General features: G+C 49.1%; 2 protein-coding genes across 6 annotated transcripts in view; one reads left to right on the forward strand and one right to left on the reverse strand.

Annotated features, from left to right (window-relative positions):
- The window catches only part of LOC137783872 (disabled homolog 2-interacting protein-like), a 108419-nt gene that overhangs the window by 32812 nt on the left and 58245 nt on the right, over positions 1 to 17362 (reverse strand). The window contains exon 1 of one of the 5 annotated variants that reach the window (XM_068574215.1): positions 14612 to 14864. The exons of the other annotated variants lie outside the window; for them this stretch is intronic. The gene's annotated coding sequence lies outside the window, so the exon portion shown is untranslated. Of the gene's footprint in view, positions 1 to 14611; positions 14865 to 17362 lie in introns of those variants that run through there. 5 annotated transcript variants of the gene reach the window in all.
- On the forward strand, positions 7144 to 16417 carry LOC137783508 (uncharacterized). Its single transcript, XM_068573513.1, has 3 exons — positions 7144 to 7181; positions 7269 to 7656; positions 16310 to 16417. The coding sequence occupies exons 1-3, from the start codon at positions 7144 to 7146 to the stop codon at positions 16415 to 16417; spliced, it is 534 nt and encodes a 177-aa protein (XP_068429614.1).

Raw genomic sequence — 17362 nt, forward strand, 5'->3', positions numbered from 1 at the left:
TATAAAGCGTTTTATTACTACTTATAAAGTCAAGTATCATAATATTGAATAAATGTTGTTTTTTGCAGTGATTGTAAAGTTTTATAAATAAGATGGTTGTCATATAATACACTATAATATCTATATATTGCATGATTAATGTAACTAAGTTGCCTATTTTTTACTTTTTCCTGCTGTATGTGAGGTTCTTGCACTGATTTAATGACATTTTGAGCAAAAAATAACCACTTAGACTAACGTATAATGACATTATAACGCACTAAACACTTCATACTTCATAAATACCTTATGATGAAATGCTTTTTAATGTGTTTATAATTGTAATAAAGCATCTACCAGCCTTGTAGCGGTCAAAGCTAAATATGCTAGCGAGCGACACAAGCATCAGCCCCCCGGCTCTGACGGGACGAGGAAGGCAGAGGGTCATTTGTTCGCGTAATGATGTGAACATGCTTGTTCGTTGTGCCCTCTGCGGGCGGCTTACGCACTAATCCTGTGCACGTCTGTCCTGTGTGTTTGTGTGTGTGTGTGTGTGTGTGTGTGTGTGTGTGTGTGTGTGTGTGTGTGTGTGTACTGTACATCTCTTCTGCGGCGACCCTCTGCACAGTCGGCCAGCTTTGTTGTCAAATCCGATGAAGTGGATAAAGATCTGGACTCTCTCTCTCTTCATCTCCACAAACACAAACACACACACAAACACACACATTTCACCATCTGAAGTGTAAAGAGAGAGAAGATGCATGCGCTAAAACGCCTGGAGGATCCAGCTTTGCAGGGAGCTCCGAGCTCCTTTTTCTTCTTCTCCAAAGCACAGCTGCAGAGGAAAGCGTGTGTTTTTGCACCTAGCTCTGCTCCGTGATTGGCCGACGGGGTACCGGGCAGAACACGGAGCGAGTCGAGGGAGCGGAGAGGAGGAGAAACTAGTGGGGATGTGCCGTTAGGGGAGACAGGTAAGGGACGTAAAAAACCTCGTTATTAAACCTGCGCGATGACGCCTCCGTGACTCACAAAGAGACGGAGTCTGGCAACGCACACAAAACACTGTGAAACATTTTAATGAACCGGCAGTATACACAAGTGTTATATTTGGAATATCAGGAGGCCTGCCAGTATTTCTTCCTGTGAAAATGGACTGGAACGTGCCGTCGGTGTCGCTCCGCCAACAAAAAAAAGCGTCATCCTTCCCGGAGGAGCGACGTGCTACATGTTCTGCTGCTGAGAAAAGGAATGCGTCTCCTTAAAAAGGAATATACTTTATACCCCCGCGCCATTACGGTCTTCTTTCTTTTGTCTCGGCATATCATATTAGCACATTAGTGTCAGTGGAAATGGTGGAAGGCTGAGAAAGTATGAATTGATGAATAATAATGCTGCCCGTCATCCGCGCGGCGCTGTATTAAAATCGTGCTGCAACGTGTAATTTACAGCGTGTTGAGGGCCACTTTGTAATAATGACAATGGAGGAAGGGAGGAGAGGGGGGGGGATCTGTCTGTCTGCATCCGCACCGGTTCGACACTCTGCTCATGTCAGCCTCTGTGAATAAACAGCTGGTATTAAAAGCGTTTCTCTCCTCGTCGGCGTCACCTTCCCCCAGCGTCGTCTATTCTCAGCAAACGTCCTTCTATGTCCTTGATAATCCTCCATTCCTCGGCCTCCATTCCCCCCCCGTCTGTCTCTCAGTCAGTGTTTACCTGACACGCGCATGTGTGTGTGTGTGTGTGTGTGTGTGTGTGAGAGAGAGCATATCGTTTATGTTTGGAGGATTCTTTCCCAGCCTCTGCTCCACATGTTTTTCCGTCACACACTGTTCTTATTTCACTACTCTTTCTCTGTGTTCATCTGCTTTCTCCTCTCCAGCCCATCCATCCATCCATCAATCTCTTCCTCATCTGGACTTCAAGCTGAGCCACCGAAATATTTCAGAAACTGTACATCCAGGAGATACTCAGGGCTCCAGACACGACTTTTACGACGCACCAAAGTCAAAATGCATAATTGAAAAGGATGTTGCAAAGAGCGCAGGTCATACTGCATCTATGTTATCTGGTGTTTGAATGCACGACTGCATTAAATGCTTTCATGAGCGCATATACACGCCTACAGGTTTTTTTTATTTGATATAAAAAACATTTTAAGTGTTTAAGGGTCACATCATTAATTGTGCTTCAGCGAGAGTGTCACATAATGCACTCTCACTGCCAGCTCCCACCAAAATGGCATTTGTGCAAGGAAAAAAATATACATAATTATGAATTAATTTGGCCCTGTGAAGTTTGAATCAGGTGCTTTAGTGACGGCGGGGCAGGTACCATAACATCAGTATCAATAACATCCGTTTCAGCCGAGTGAAATGAACATTTCTCTAGAAATAATATAAAATGTCTGGCATTTTTTTAATACAAAAGTTGAAGAAAAAAAAAAGAAAGTCCGGAATAACTTTTCATGAGTGTTGCCAAGTTACCCGTTATATTTAGATCTGAATCACTCGAACACCGAGAGCTCGGTATCCGCCGCTCACTATTGAGGATGTCGTCTCTCTGGATGAGCTGCTCGGGTTCAATGGAAACTCAGTTTTGGGAGTAGAGCAGGAGTAATGTATTCTGAGTGAGTCTGGGGCCGCGCTCCCGTCCCCGCATCCTGTAAAGAGACTTGATCCGATAGCCCGTCTGGGATACGAGACCTCGAGGTCCCGGTGCAGGCGTCGGAGCACTTTAGCCTTCTAACACGAGCCGGCTCCGCTACGAGGGACTGTATATATATATATATATATATTTGTACCGATGGCTCGCGATGGGCTGAATTAATGTACTGCAACTCCAAAAACGCCGGCGCTTTGAAAGCCTACACCTCTTCGGGGCTTCCTGCCAGAGTACGCATCATTTCAACGACAATTACATGTCGGGAGTGCACAACAGAGATAATACCCCTCTTTCAGTTCTTTGTTTCCACTCCTGTTACGACAATAACCAACATGCAAAAGCTTCTGACACAACATGCAACAACACATACTTGTCTCTGGTAGTTACCGCTGCAGCATTAAGCCGCCCGATGTTAAGTCTTCTTCTTGCTAATAGTGTGCTAATAGTGTTTTTCGCGGTGGCCCCGCCCTGCGCGCTGTTTACCCGGCATTCTGCTTTGCTGCGTTCACGACGATCAATACGCCTTCCGCTGGCGGAGCCGGCGCGGCAATTACTCGCTAATAACGCTCTCTGCCAAACAAACACAGGAGGACTCGCGTGCATGTCAACGAGCAGGGCCGGGCGAAGACACGCCGGCGGACGGGCGACGGGGAGGACGACGCACTTACGAGGTCGCTTCAGTGCGAGAAGCTCGCCCGAAGGGAGTATCTCGACACCGGTTTGAGCCTCTCATGTACATAAAATTGTAATCATTCTCACAAAAAGCATGAAATGAACTTAAAAAAAAGGTAGGAGCGATAACGCTTGACGAGATGGTTCGACGAGACCTGCGGCGCGGCGGCTTGGACAAGTGGTTTGTGATTATGTGCTTAAGATGAGGAGGTTGCAACACATTGGATACGCTTTCATCATGTTCGTATCCTCGGTTGAGTCTGGAAATTCATTAACTCCTCACAGCTGGCTCAGTTTGTAGACGGGGGGGGGGAGGGGGGGGGGGGGGGGGGAGCGAATAACAGAAAAAAAAAGAAAAAGAAAAAAGAGGCTCGAGCCAGCCGGCAAACACCAAACCCCGCTCTGCGAGCACCTGGGCCTCTGAACTCCCAACATCAAAGCAGAAGAAAAAAAAAACACAGCTAACAACGAACACACACATCACACGGCGGTTGTCCAAAACCTCGATTATGAAACATTGCACTGCAGAGACGGGAAGCCGGACAAATACGCCATTTATTCGTCCGCTATTCCCACTGCTTTGGCGGCGAAAAAGGACCCGCGGGGGCCGCGACGAGACAACGGCGTGTCTGTCACACGGCAGAGGACGCCGTCACGCGGTTTGATCCGAGCAGATGTGGTAAGTCTCTTTCTCGGCGCTCGACGGAGGAAATAATGAGCCGCTATCAGCTCGTAGAGGAGGCTGAAGTCTTTCCCTGCAATCAGCGAGTGAATCGCACTTTGCTGATTCATGCCTCCCATTTCACATTTTAGTCAGAGACACTTTTTTTTTCCTTTCTACATCAACCTGCCGTCCGACGACTGTCATCTGTACCGGTGTGAACGGCAGCGTGATGGGGAGCCGGGAGGATGAAGACAAGCAAACAAAGGCCCGCTCTGCAGCGAGACGCAGGAGGTGTGTATAGAAAGGCGTGAAGGCATCCTGTCAAGTTGCCGCCGGTGCAGAACGGGGCGGACGTGCGAGCCGGACCGCTGACGTGTGGCCTTCAAGAAAGCCCAACGCACCAATTTGGGGGGGCCGGGAAGACGGACGCCATTCACTGTCGAAGTCAGACGGAGAATGATCTCTCGGGAGGGGGAGGGATGAAGACAGAAGCCGAGGATTTGTGAGTGAGTGGAGACGCAACAGCTAATGTGACAGCCTTACACTCTTAAGAGCCTGACCTCTTTAAGTCCTGATTGGCCGGTCAAGTCTTACGGCCAATGGAAGCGATGACAATGGGAGCGAAGAAAAGGGAAAAACAGAGAAAATGTGCATTTGAAAACAGACAGGCGGCACAGATGAGTGGACACGGTCTGGCGTCGGTCCGCTCCGGCGCATTAGCGCTCCGCGGCGCCTGCGCTGGCCGACGCTCTCGGCTCTTTAGGCTCTTTGGGCTCTTTTTAGGCTCTTAGAGCGCCGGCGGTCTAATGCAGGCAAGACAAAAGAGAGATCACGCCTGGGAAGAGAAGGGAGAGGGAGACGCCGCCTCGGGGCATCGCTACGAAACCTATGGTGTGAGCACCTTTGTGAAGAGAAAAACAAGAACCGGTTGGGAAGCACACATTAACCGAGAGCGTATAGGAGCGGACAAAGAGGGCCTTTCATAAACAGGGAAGGAGGGAAGCTTTAAAAAAAAAAAAAGGAATGGCACAAATGCAAACACAGGCGCACACACACACACACCCTGTTCATTAAACAGACACGAAAAGGAAAGGCGTTAGCGTTAGCATTTAGCATCGGCTCCTCGAGTAGCTTTCGGAGTTTGAAGGGATGCCTGACTCACTGGCAGACACACTGGAATCGCGGGGAAGCTTGGCTGCTAACTGAGATCAGGTGCTCGGGAGCCGGGCTGTAACAAACACAAACACGCGCACGGCTTGATCACAGTGAGAGCGCCAGGCCGGCACAGTGATTCAGTGCAAAACATCTGCCAGGACACTCGTCCTGCAGGAGCGGGGCCGGCGTTGGCTCTGAAGTCGTGTGCCGGAGCAGCGACACAGAGAGCGCAGCAGCTGGCACGCCGACGCGACCCGCCGGACAAAGGCGATCACAGCGGCAGCTGCGGCGCGCAGCACGCCAATTACCTGTGATCATCTGCCAGGACCTTTTAATTTTTTTATATTTATGGGGATTCTCATAGCTGCGATGCAGCTGGATGCGACATACACGCGGTGTATCCTTCTCATTCACGTTTTTCTCCGTCTAAAAATTCTGAGGGGAATGTGTGTGTGTGTGTGTGTGTGTGTGTGTGTGTGTGTGTGTGTGTGTGTGTGTGTGTGTCATTACATTTCAATTCCAAAGCGACTTCCATTTTCGCTCCATACGCCGTAGACACAGCAACGGGGCCGCAAATTCAGGGTTAAGTGTCTTGCTCAAGGACACGCCAACATGGACTAGTGGAGCCAGGGGATCGAACCGCCGACCCCCTGATTGAGAGACGGGCATGCTTACGAGTGAGCCACAGTCACGAGACGGGACGGGAGGGCCAACCAGGACAGAACAAAACATCGCAACGGCAGAGAATGTATAATGAGGTCAGAAGGTCGCACTAATGAGTAACTCCTTACGTGGCCTTTACTGCGGTCAGAGGGCAAAGGTCAACTGACACGGCTAATGACGAATGGCCATGTGGGACCTGGCTGATGCAGTGTTATTGGTGTATTGATTTAATCAACGCCCTTCATGGGACACGGTGGCGGGAGGGGATGATTGAATATGACTGTACCGGATGGAAAATACACAAATGTGTTCTTTAGCCAAGCGGCTCGGTGGAATACTCTCACGTCTTATGACTTTGTGTCTCTGGCCTGGAGTGACTACAGTCGCCCACACACACACACACACACACACAGACACACACGAGTGGCATCCCCCGTGCAGCATCGACACCCACGCATAAAAGAGAAGCTGCCGCAACTGAAAGAGAGTGAAATGTGATCGCGACTTCTTCCGAAATGCCTTCATCAACTGTCGGGTTGATAATCGATTGCACCTAAAACGTCGTATACTCTGAGTTACTAGTGTCGACAGGACATATATACTGTTCATGCATCGGATCCTGCTTTTGTTGATCCACCGTGTAAAAAAAGAAAAGTCAATAAAATCGGAAATCCATCACTCTTTGACTCTGTCGCCAGCGGCCTTTACATCTGCGGTGTACTCTCGGAGTTTTGGGGCGAAGCCAAAGCAAAAAGCAGCATTATGAATGTTGTCTTTGAAGAATAATATAATCAGTGGGAGGTCTGGTAAAGGCAAGGGGCTTGGAGTTGATTGTTCCAACTCAACTGTAATCAATACGATGCATTACGCAATTTATTTTTGCCATCATTTATTATTTAAAAGGGAGCGCCACAAACTGCAGGATGTGAAATGCACAGGGATTGAATACAGGAATAATTGACTGTAGATAATAACCGTTGTCACCGTGAAGCAGCAAGATCTCAAGATACCAGATTTGTAGAAATGTGTGCTGGTTCCTGTCTGGAATAATTATAGGTGCTTTGAAAAAAACAATAACCTCGACAGGTGGGAGCTGATTAATTATTTTTAAAACCGAACGAGAAAGAAAAAAAATCCCAAAAACATCTTTTATACTTTTTTTCCGCTTTGTAATTCAAATTACCCATGACCACCGTTCCCTCTCAGCCCGCTCATTAATTCTGCACTAAAATACCAGAGCAGAGAGAGAGGAGGGGGGTCGGGCCAGCGGTAGAAGACGAGAGGCAAAGATAATAAAGTTATCATCACAAGACGAGGGACAGTGAAAACCCCGCGGCTTAATTGAGCCGATGTCGGCCCAATTCAGGGACTCGTCGTCTGGCTGGCGGTCCGTCAACGTTAAACCCTGCGGAACGGCGAGATGTCGGAGCGGTTTGAGCCGCCGTCCTTCAACGCAATGATCGGACTTCGCGAGAGACGAGAGGACCGCGAGAGACGAGGGAACCAAAAGAGACGAGGGAACCAAGAGAGACGAGGGAACCAAGAGAGACGAGGAAACCAAAAGAGACGAGGAAACCAAAAGAGACGAGGAAACCAAGAGAGACGAGGAAACCAAAAGAGACGAGGGAACCAAAAGAGACGAGGAAACCAAGAGAGACGAGGGAACCAAAAGAGACGAGGGAACCAAGAGAGACGAGGGAACCAAGAGAGACGAGGGAACCAAAAGAGACGCGGAAACCAAAAGAGACAAGGGAACCAAGAGAGACGAGGAAACCAAAAGAGACGAGGGAACCAAGAGAGATGAGGAAACCAAAAGAGACGAGGGAACCAAGAGAGACGAGGGAACCAAGAGAGACGAGGAAACCAAGAGAGATGAGGAAACCAAAAGAGACGAGGGAACCAAGAGAGACGAGGGAACCAAGAGAGACGAGGGAACCAAGAGACGAGGGAACCAAGAGACGAGGGAACCAAGAGACGAGGGAACCAAGAGACGAGGGAACCAAGAGAGACGAGGGAACCAAGAGAGACGAGGGAACCAAGAGTGATGAGGGAACAGCAAGAGACCCATGAGAGACGAGGGAACATCGACAGACGCGAAAACCAAAAGAGACGAGGGAACCAAAAGAGACGAGGGAACCAAAAGAGACGAGGGAACAGTGAGAGACGAGGGAACATCAAGAGACGCGGAAACCAAAAGAGACGAGGGAACAGCGAGTTCCTGCAACACACTAGAAAATGCCGTTACTTATTATACTGTACATTACATATTAACGATATATTAACAGCGTGCATGTACACACGCACACACGCACACACACACACACACACACACACACACACACAGTTTACCAGTTCCTCTTTGTTTATTCCCCACTAGCCGTCATTGATTTATCATTTAACTCCAACAATATCCGCATGTTTTCATCCCAAAGCTTTACAGATACAATAACAGACTTTTAGAGGCGAGAGAGCGTATGACTCTGAGAGTACTGCCGGCACGACAAGGTCACGGAGAGCATGTGCGTGTGTGTGTGTGTGTGTGTGTGTGTGTGTGTGTGTGTGTGTGTGTGTATAGGCTTACATGCTGCTCATGTGTGTTTGTAAAGAGACGAATAAATTGTGATTCTACTTTGTGGCTCAAACTGAAGGAAATATGAATTAGTTAAAAGCAGGAAAAGCTTTTTTTTTTGTTCTCTTGAACTCTTGCATAACGGGGTTAGAGCTCGGGGAACTGATAACAACGTGTGCATAAAGGAGTCGAGGAGATGAGGAAGAGTGTTTTTTCACTCCTGGCTCTGAATATTCACACGGCCCTGTGGCATCGGACAAAGAGTTCACGCGCAGAAAGAGGCTCTAAAACAAAGCTATTCTTACTACATGACAGTATTTTAGTCGCAGTATTTCCAGGTGAAAGAGCTCTGGCGCGTAATCGGCTCTAAATAGTGAACCGTACTGTTAATACTGCGGATGTTATTTGCACTGTGAGCCGTGCGTTCGCCTCTGGCACGGAATAGTTTTCATGTTTCAAGTCTGAACGCGTCCTTGTTTTCCCCCCTCAGCACCTTTTCCTCTCCCAAACTATTCAGGATGTGCTTCAGCGTTCCTGACCTTTCTCACAAATGTACAGTTCATACGGAAAAGTACCGCACGGGATTTGCGTGGCACAAAAAAAAACACAACTAAAAAGTTAGCCGAAGCTCAGAGTGAGCCGTGGGTGGATGCAGAGCCAGAAGGTTTTTCCAAGAAGAAAAAAAAAAAAACACAGCATGCAGCTGTGACCCTCGACGGCGTCGAGCACGCCCACGAATGAGGAAATTAACCCCCCCCCCCCCTCCTCCCCACAAGAAAAGACACTTACGATTTACTGAATATGTGAAACATGGTCCAGTGGCACGTCTCCGAGCCGGATCCCCGAAAACGCACAACTCCGCTTTGGGTCGCATTCCTCCCTCAGTGTTTTCCAGACTATTTTGGAGTCTCTGGGAACGTTTGGCTGTAGCCGCTGCCCTCTGAGCCACACCGCACCGCTCCCAAAGGATGTGTCTGTTGCTGCTGACACACCCCTCTCCACATCCCATTTAAAAAGACAGCGCCTTTTTTTTTTTCTTTCAGGACGAGCCTCTGGCACAGACGAGAGAGGAAAGATTATAGCGAATAAAACGCTCTCTGCTCCTGACATGGAGGTGAGATCCAAGAGCCTGTGTGAGTAAAACGCAGCTCAAACTTTATTGAATTCAAAATAAGAAGCCGGCAGAATACATCACATCGCAAACCGGTGCTGAAATGTGCATTTGTGGCACTAATGGTGCTTATTTTAAACCTCCTTTGACGCCACTCTGCTTGTATCGTTCTGCGATAATCACAAAGTTGTTTTCCCCGACGAAAAAGCGTCGCAAAAAAAAAACAAAAAAACACATCTAATGTGCTGTAACGCACAACCTACTGCCTCAACACGAGGGCAACAAAGACACACACACACACAAAGAAGAGGGGTGAAAGATGGAAACAGCTGACGAGCCTGTTGGGAAGTTATTTAGGTGCAACTGTCAGAGAAAAACAGCTAAATCTATATCTGTTTCTAGCTGCAGTCGGTCCCTAGGATACACAGCTCTTCTGTCATCGTCAGATCTGTCTCGCCTGCTTTTCTTTCCCCCCTCTCACACTGACACAGGACCCCGAGTTGGCAGCCAGGAAGTTCGCCTGCCTCCTCCTCTTCCTCCTCCTCCTCCTCCCTCCCCACCACGCGTCCCTGTAGCAGGAAACAAAAGGCCTCGGCCTTCAAGCGCCGCTCTCTGTGGGAAAACGCTGGGTCCTTTGGCCGGAGAGGTGGACTCCAGGGAAAGGGAGGAGAGAAACGACGGGGGGAGGAAGAGGAGGAGGAGGAGGAGGGCACGCAAATGTGGCCGGGCCAAGTTTTAAGGGAGGGAACGCGCTGCCAGACGTATCGCACGATTGTTTTCCGCGATGCCAACAGATAAGACTGGAAAAAAAATAGAAAAATAAAATGGCGACAGAAATGCCTGTTATCTGTGAAACAATGACACGTTTTTTTGGGCCGTGGACGTGGCGCCGGGGCTTCTTCATGATGAGAATAATGAAACGCTTTCTGACCCGACAGCGGGGTACATTTCAGCTCGGACGTTGCGGAGACGTCGCTCTGCGTGAAGACTTAAGTGAAACGCCGCGTGAGCCGCCGGCAGCCGTCTCTCCCTCGACAACCTCAATTATAGACGGCGGGTTTTTTCTTTCTCTACAGCTCCCAAAACCCATTTTAGTATTTCATTTGTAGAGGTGGAGGCTGGCGGAGGGTTTAATGTACTTGTTCTCCCCCCCCTCCCTCTCCTCCTCCATCTCGATGCAATGGATTAGAGTTGCTTGCTCTTATCACGAGTAAACAGACCTGCGTGCCTCTGCTCCTCCTGGAGAACGGCCGGGTAAAGGTTAACTACAAAGCCAAGGGCCCGCAGACTCAACACTCGGGGGGGATTTCCTCATTCCTGTGGTCCGGGTCATGATAATATCATACCTCATAGGTTTGTCTGGACAAAATGCTCCAAAACATTACGTCGGCTGTTCTTTGGAAACGCAGAAAACTATCTCGACCTTATTTTTCACCCTCCCTCCCTTTCTATGAATAATGAACAATCGCCTTCTGTACAGAATCACGTGGCAGCGCGACTTTTACATTTTGCATGTGTGTATATGCATGCATGACACACACACACACACACACACACACACACACACACAAAAAGAAAGCGTATTCACGGACGATTTGCATTCGTGAGAAAGATCCATGTTGCATCGTGCCAAGGTGCCGGTGTGTGTGTGGGCGGGGTTATGAGCCACATCGCGAGCCAAGTGTTCAGTCGCAGACAGAGAGGGTCAAGAGAAGAAGAAGAAGAAGAAGAAGAAGAAGAAGAAGGTGGGAGTGACGGCGCTCTCTCTCTCTCTTTCTCTGCAGACGGGCGTTCAGGAAAGAGCCTGAGAAGTTATTCCACTGCTCGCCGCTCACACGTTTACTGGAGCACCACCTGCATGCACTGAAGTAACGAGAGGGAGGGAGGGAGAAAAAGAAAATCGGTGGATACCGGCCATTCCCTGCAGGCTTCCACAAGTCTGCATCGCAGAGTGGTAGGTGGTGAACGGAGAGAGAGAGAGAGAGAGAGAGAGAGGAAGGTGAGACAGTGAGACATGGTGGACAAGGAGGCGTCGATAAGAGGGAAGCCCAGAGAGAGGAAGAGGAAGAGTTTTGCAAAGTGAACTCGCAGCGATAGTTTAGTTCCGTACTCTCGCTGAAGGAACAGGGGCGACGCGGCGTGACATTAAACCATATAGATATATATACGTACATACATACATATATATATATATAAAAAATATATATATATACAAAAAAAAAGAGGTCAGCGTCTCTCCGGCTAGGAGCGAGAGGAAATGATGAGCGACGGTAGCGGCACTAGAGCTGCATCCCTCCATCCTTCTACAGCCGCACGTCCATTTCAATTGTGTAAAGCAGCTTACTGGAAAGAGAGAGAGAGAGAGAGAGAGAGAGAGAGAGAGAGAGAGAGAGAGAGAGAGAGAGAGAGAGAAAGAGAGGCACACAGATGAAATAGAGAAAGGGGGATATGCTCCTCTGCATGTTTGTGTAATATATATATATATATATATATATATATATATATATATATATATATATATATATATAAAGAGTGGAAGGACAGAAGGAGACCTTTAGGACCGATGCTTGAGAGCCTCTAATGTTGCTCCCATTGACTCTGCATTACGGCCTCCAGGGCAGGGAGAGAGAGAGAGAGAGAGAGAGAGAGAGAGAGAGAGAGAGAGAGAGAAAGAAAGAAAGAAAGAACGAGAGATTCAATTATTGACAGTGCGGCCCTATCGCGAGCATATGCTCCCCTTTCATCTGCTAGCAGGCAGAGCCGAGGAGACGCAGAACAACGTCGGATGGAAGTCCATATTATAACCTTCATTTTTACGACTTTGACAGAATTAACACTTCATTGAGTACGAAGCCCTTGGATGTTAGGTCTCTCTTCCTTTCGGATCGATCGCTTTGTCAAAAAAAGAAGTGCGGACGTTGTTGTGCTTGTGTGCGTCTGTGTGTGTTGAAGGTCCACGATCTCCTGGACACTTTGGGATTCCCTGGGAGACGTGAATTAGAAATAGCTGGATTCAAATCAAACATTTTAAAGAGTCCAAAACAACTTGGAGATACTTGATATTCAGCACAGCAACAACAAAAAAATAGGTGACTATTTATAGACAACAAACGGGCGATAGAGTCCTGGACCGGCGCGTTTGTGTGATCGCGTTCCAGTGTTGGTGATTAAGGACCCGACTGTGGCTCCGCCCCCTTTGTGTGCTGGTTCAGACCCCCTCTTCCCTCCTCCCTCCTCCACTAATGGAGTGACCCATGGGTGCGGCACTGACCCCCCCACCTCTCCACCCCCCTGTCCTCCTCTCTGTGTCCGATCAAATGCTCTGCTCCACTTCTCTCAGTGAATCAATGGACCTCACGCAGACGATCTGTGACAGAGTGACCACACAGAGGCCGAACAATGGAGGAAGTGGCAGGAATATACTGTACGGCAACGACTCTCGTCCCTTCTCCAGCACCGCAGACAGATCAGGAATATTATCAAATGGGAATAAAATGGTTTATCCCCCACCAGAAAGAAACTAGCATGAACTAAATATTGGGAAATGAGGAGCAGAGTTTCGTCCCTCTTCGTCGCAGTCCACTTCCTTGATTCCTCTCTCCATCTCCATCCCTCTCTCTCTTCTATTTCCCGACCGTAAACAGGATCTGGAGCGCGCGCTCGCAGCATATGCATATCTGCACACGCAGCGTGTGCGCTCATAGTAATGTGTGCATACACGTTTTGTTTGTGCATGCATAACATATACACAACCCCCCCCAACCTCTCGGCTGGGAGGAATCACACTGTTACTGCATATAAATACAGACTGGCACAAATGCTCGGAGCGTGATATGTAGACGTGGAGCTGGAGTTGTTGTTCTCGAGGACTCCACGGCGTGAGGACCACCGGCTGAGCTCTCTCTCTCTCTCTCTCTCTCTCTCTCTCTCTCTCCCTCTCTCTCTCTCTGGGCCGCGTGCTGCGGCGACCGAGCCGGCGGACCGGCGGTCGCTAAACCCGAAAGACGACTTGAGGAGAATAAACGCGTCGTCGTGAACTCTCGCATCCTCACGATGTGCGTTTCATTCCCCCGTCCTCTTAATGAGACACACTGAGACGGAACAGCTCAACTAAACTGGAATAACTTGGTTACACTGGTCGCTGACTTGCATTGGACGCATGTGTGTGTGTGTGTGTGTGTGTGTGTGTGTGTGTGTGTGTGTGTGTGTTTGGGCACGGTGCGTTAACTGGGTAATCCAATCAACGTCGGAGAGATGCGTTGAAATAATCCATGCGTTAAAAAAAAAGAAAATTAAGGGCCGGACGATGTGATGACTAACCGCCGAGATCAGCCGTTCCTCTCGCTCAACCGCTCAACACATCGACGATGAAATGAGCTGTTGCTCTCTCTCTCTCTCCCTCTCCCTCTCTCTCTCTGCCCAAACTCTCCCCTTTCCTTTTCAAAATCGCTAATTGCCTCCAACATACGACTTCAGACGCCGACGGAGGCCAAACTATTTTTATTTTTATTTTGTGCGGCTGACCTCGGGGCTCGGCCCGGTCACCTGACTCGTGTTAGCCGGCTGCCCTCCGTCACACGGGCCAGCTCCGAGTGACAGCGCTACACACAGGTTATGGCCGCCACTCGGACTCAAAACCTATAACTACATAAATAAATATATAAATATATATATATATATAAATATATAATATAAATGTATATGCATGTGTGTATGTGTGTAACAAATGCAGCGCTCTGAGCTCTGAATATAAGCCCTTTATATAATAATGACTGAGTAACATGAATGTACGCAGGGTGTAGTAGAGTGTGTGTGTGTGTGTGTGTGTGTGTGTGTGTGTGTGTTTTAGGAGAGCAGTCTCCTTTGCATTGTCACTGAAAGAGAGAAGCAAAGGAGGAGGAAGAGGAGGAGGAGGGCACAGCTGGACGGCACACAGAGGCAGAGGAGCGTAAACAGTCTCAATGAAGCATCCTCTAGTCCTACATTTCTATTCGCGGCCACACATGAGGAGGGAGGTAGGTACACACACACACACACACACACACGCACACACACACACAGGCTCCCGAACACCGAGTGAAAACGCAAACGCACAAAGGGCGGCGAGTGACATGTGAACAGCGGCGGTAACACTCACCAGGCATGGTCAGAATTCCACAGAACAATCGCGGGCGGAGCGAGAGAGAAACCCGGAATCAGAAGAGAGGAGGAGGGAAAACCAAAAAGAAAAAAAGAAAAAAGAAAAAAAGGCAGAGATGGATGAGGGCAGAGGCGATTTCAAAGCTCCATTTTTTTCTCTCTTCTCCCCCTCCTCCCTGCTGCCGACGCAGACTGCTGCTGCTTCTTCGCCTCTTCGCTTCCTCACTTGTGGTTCTCGTCCTCCTTCTCTCCCCGACTCCCTTTCCTCCTCCTCCTCCTCCTCCTCCTCCCCTTCCTCCTCCCGCTGCTGCTGCTGCTGCTGCTGCTGCTTTAAGACAAGGGGTGGAGAGTGAGCGCTACAATGCTCTCCCTCTCTTCGCTGCTCCCTTTCCTCCTTTCCTTTTCCCACCCTCTCTCTCGCTTGCCCGGTGCAGAGCGTGCCCTACTTCCTGTGTTGCCTCTGGAACGGGACACACACACACACAGACAGACACACACACACAATTGCTTCTCTCCGTTTTCCTTCACTCGGCATGAATGAATTTTAAGGCTTCCCCGGCGCTCGACTCCTCCTGATTTTTGGGAATGATGAAGACTTGCTTCCCCTTCTTCTTCTCCCCCCCTCCTCCTCCTCCTCCTCTTCCTCTTTTCCTCCTTCTCATACAAACTCCAGCTTACGCTGCTCCCTTTCACTATCACTGATTGACTGCACCTCCCATTTCTGTCTCCTTGCGCAGGGAGGAGCCTGCATGTGTTGTGCGACGGGGTGTGTGTGCGTGTGTTGGGGGGGGGGGGGGGGGATTACATGCATGAGTGTGTGTGGCGCAGCCTAGCTTGGCCCTGCCCTCCCCCCCCCCCCCTCCCTCTTCGTGTTGCTCCAGTGGGAGTGTGTGTGCTCTTTGTCCTGTCAACTGTTGTGCGAGGTGTGCGGAGACTCTGCCGCCGCTGGCTGGGTTGCACCCCCCCTACACACACACACACACACACACACACACACACAAACACACACACACACACACACAAACCACCACCAGCGTGGACTCAGTTCAGCCTGGGAGACGAGGACTTGATGCCGGGGCTCGCCGACAGAAAAGAAACTCAGCTTTGACAAAGTGACTTGGCTGATGGGAGGCCGGCCAAAAGGGTCGGTGGTGGTGGTGGTGGTGGTGGTGGTGGCGGTGAGACCAGGAATGTGTGTGGGAGGGTTTCGCCACGCTCAATTTGAGCCGAGGATTGGTAGACTGGCAGAGGAGATACAGTTTGAAGCTATTTCCAGAGCTCGCACGCCGACAGAGCCGCTGGCACGAGAGGATAAAAAAGGGACGGGGGGGCAGGACGATAAGGGCAGGGAGGCTGTGCAGAGCCACGGACGCTAATCTGCAGTCCCAGCACGTCCGGGGTGATGTCATCGAAACATGACATCACCCCTTTTAGCCCTTTCTGTCCCGGACACATGACACAAACGCATGTGCACGTTGGGAAACAAGATGACCACACCATGGGGCGTGGAGGAGGGGCAGCTGGGAGTTCACACCGACGTCTTTAACAAAAGGTCACGGGCTCATTGTTGGGTTTATAACCAGCGATTCATGAGAAGTAGTTCAGCAGCTCCGGTTTCCTCCTGAAGCTGAAAGTTACACCATTTATTTTGTGACTTTACCCCCCAAACCTTCCATTTCCTACGAAACCTAAGCAGGTAACTGTGTCGCCTGAACTTCACTTGGTTGTTTCCTTTGAAGAAGAAAGCTTATTGCGTGAATCTAACAATTCGAAATTGGCACGCGTCGCTGAATTTTTCCGGTGAAAAAACAAAAAATGGGAAGTTACTTTTCACAAGACGTCACACGAACTGTTGTTCGAGGAGACGACGCCTAAAACCACGACTGCGTGTGTGAGAATGTGAGGAATACAGCCTCATACGGGAGATAACAGATGATTACAGGTTCATTAAAACGTGTTGACCCAAACAAATTGATATCGCTTCAATCTCAGCATGACTTGTTGTGCAGTACGGACTCATTATCTATTCTAAGAGCAATGCCAAGAGGGGGATTAAACCACACGGACAATTTTGTATTGCACATTATGAAAGGATGTTTAGTTTACATCATCAGACGGATTGTTTGGTTGTAGTTTCTTTTTTAATTGCATGCAAAATACAGTGGGGCTAGCTCAGGTTAGCCGTTTCTAATACATTTACCAAGTTGCATTAGCTCAGAATGCTAATACAAAGGCTAATGCTCCCGAAAAAATAGTATTTTGTAGTTAATTCCCTCATCTCGATGATCTATTTGGTGTCTGCGTGTTGGATGCGTCGTAGCAAAGCCGCATTAAATATTGCGTGTGTGCAGATGATTCGACCGCAGCCGGTCTGACGTGTGCAGTAACATGAACATGAACAATTCTTTTCAATGAGCTGTAAAGCGCGAGTGATGTATGAACAGCGAAACCCTCTGCGTGCATCACGCGTGAAGCGCGCCGCGTTTCCCGGAGAGAGAGAAAGGACACGAGTGCAGTCTGAGTGCAGCGAGCCATCCGAGAGGGTTTGGTTAAAATACACGATGAATGAAATGCTCAACGTCTGACCCAGACATAATCATCCAGCTAACAATGACAGCACTCAAACAACACACTTAGAGAAAGAACAAAAAAAATGGAAAAGGGCTGCTGAGGTCTCCGTCTGGCTGCGTCTCATCTCGCCTTCACCTCAAAGCGTGTCCCTAAACGTACACGCCGAGCGTCTGCGCAG

This window comes from Clinocottus analis, unplaced genomic scaffold, assembly GCF_023055335.1.
Source record: "Clinocottus analis isolate CAN_PGR_092001 unplaced genomic scaffold, fCliAna1.0.p SCAF_13, whole genome shotgun sequence".
Taxonomy (NCBI): domain Eukaryota; kingdom Metazoa; phylum Chordata; class Actinopteri; order Perciformes; family Cottidae; genus Clinocottus; species Clinocottus analis.

Bases quoted from the DNA above. Each gene is read 5' to 3' on its own strand.
- LOC137783508 (XM_068573513.1), top strand. From the start codon at position 7,144: ATGTCGGCCCAATTCAGGGACTCGTCGTCTGGCTGGCG. The intron at 7,182-7,268 runs GTCCGTCAACGT...GGACTTCGCGAG, and splicing joins GACTCGTCGTCTGGCTGGCG to AGACGAGAGGACCGCGAGAG. The intron at 7,657-16,309 runs ACCAAGAGAGAT...AAACCTAAGCAG, and splicing joins GAACCAAGAGAGACGAGGAA to GTAACTGTGTCGCCTGAACT.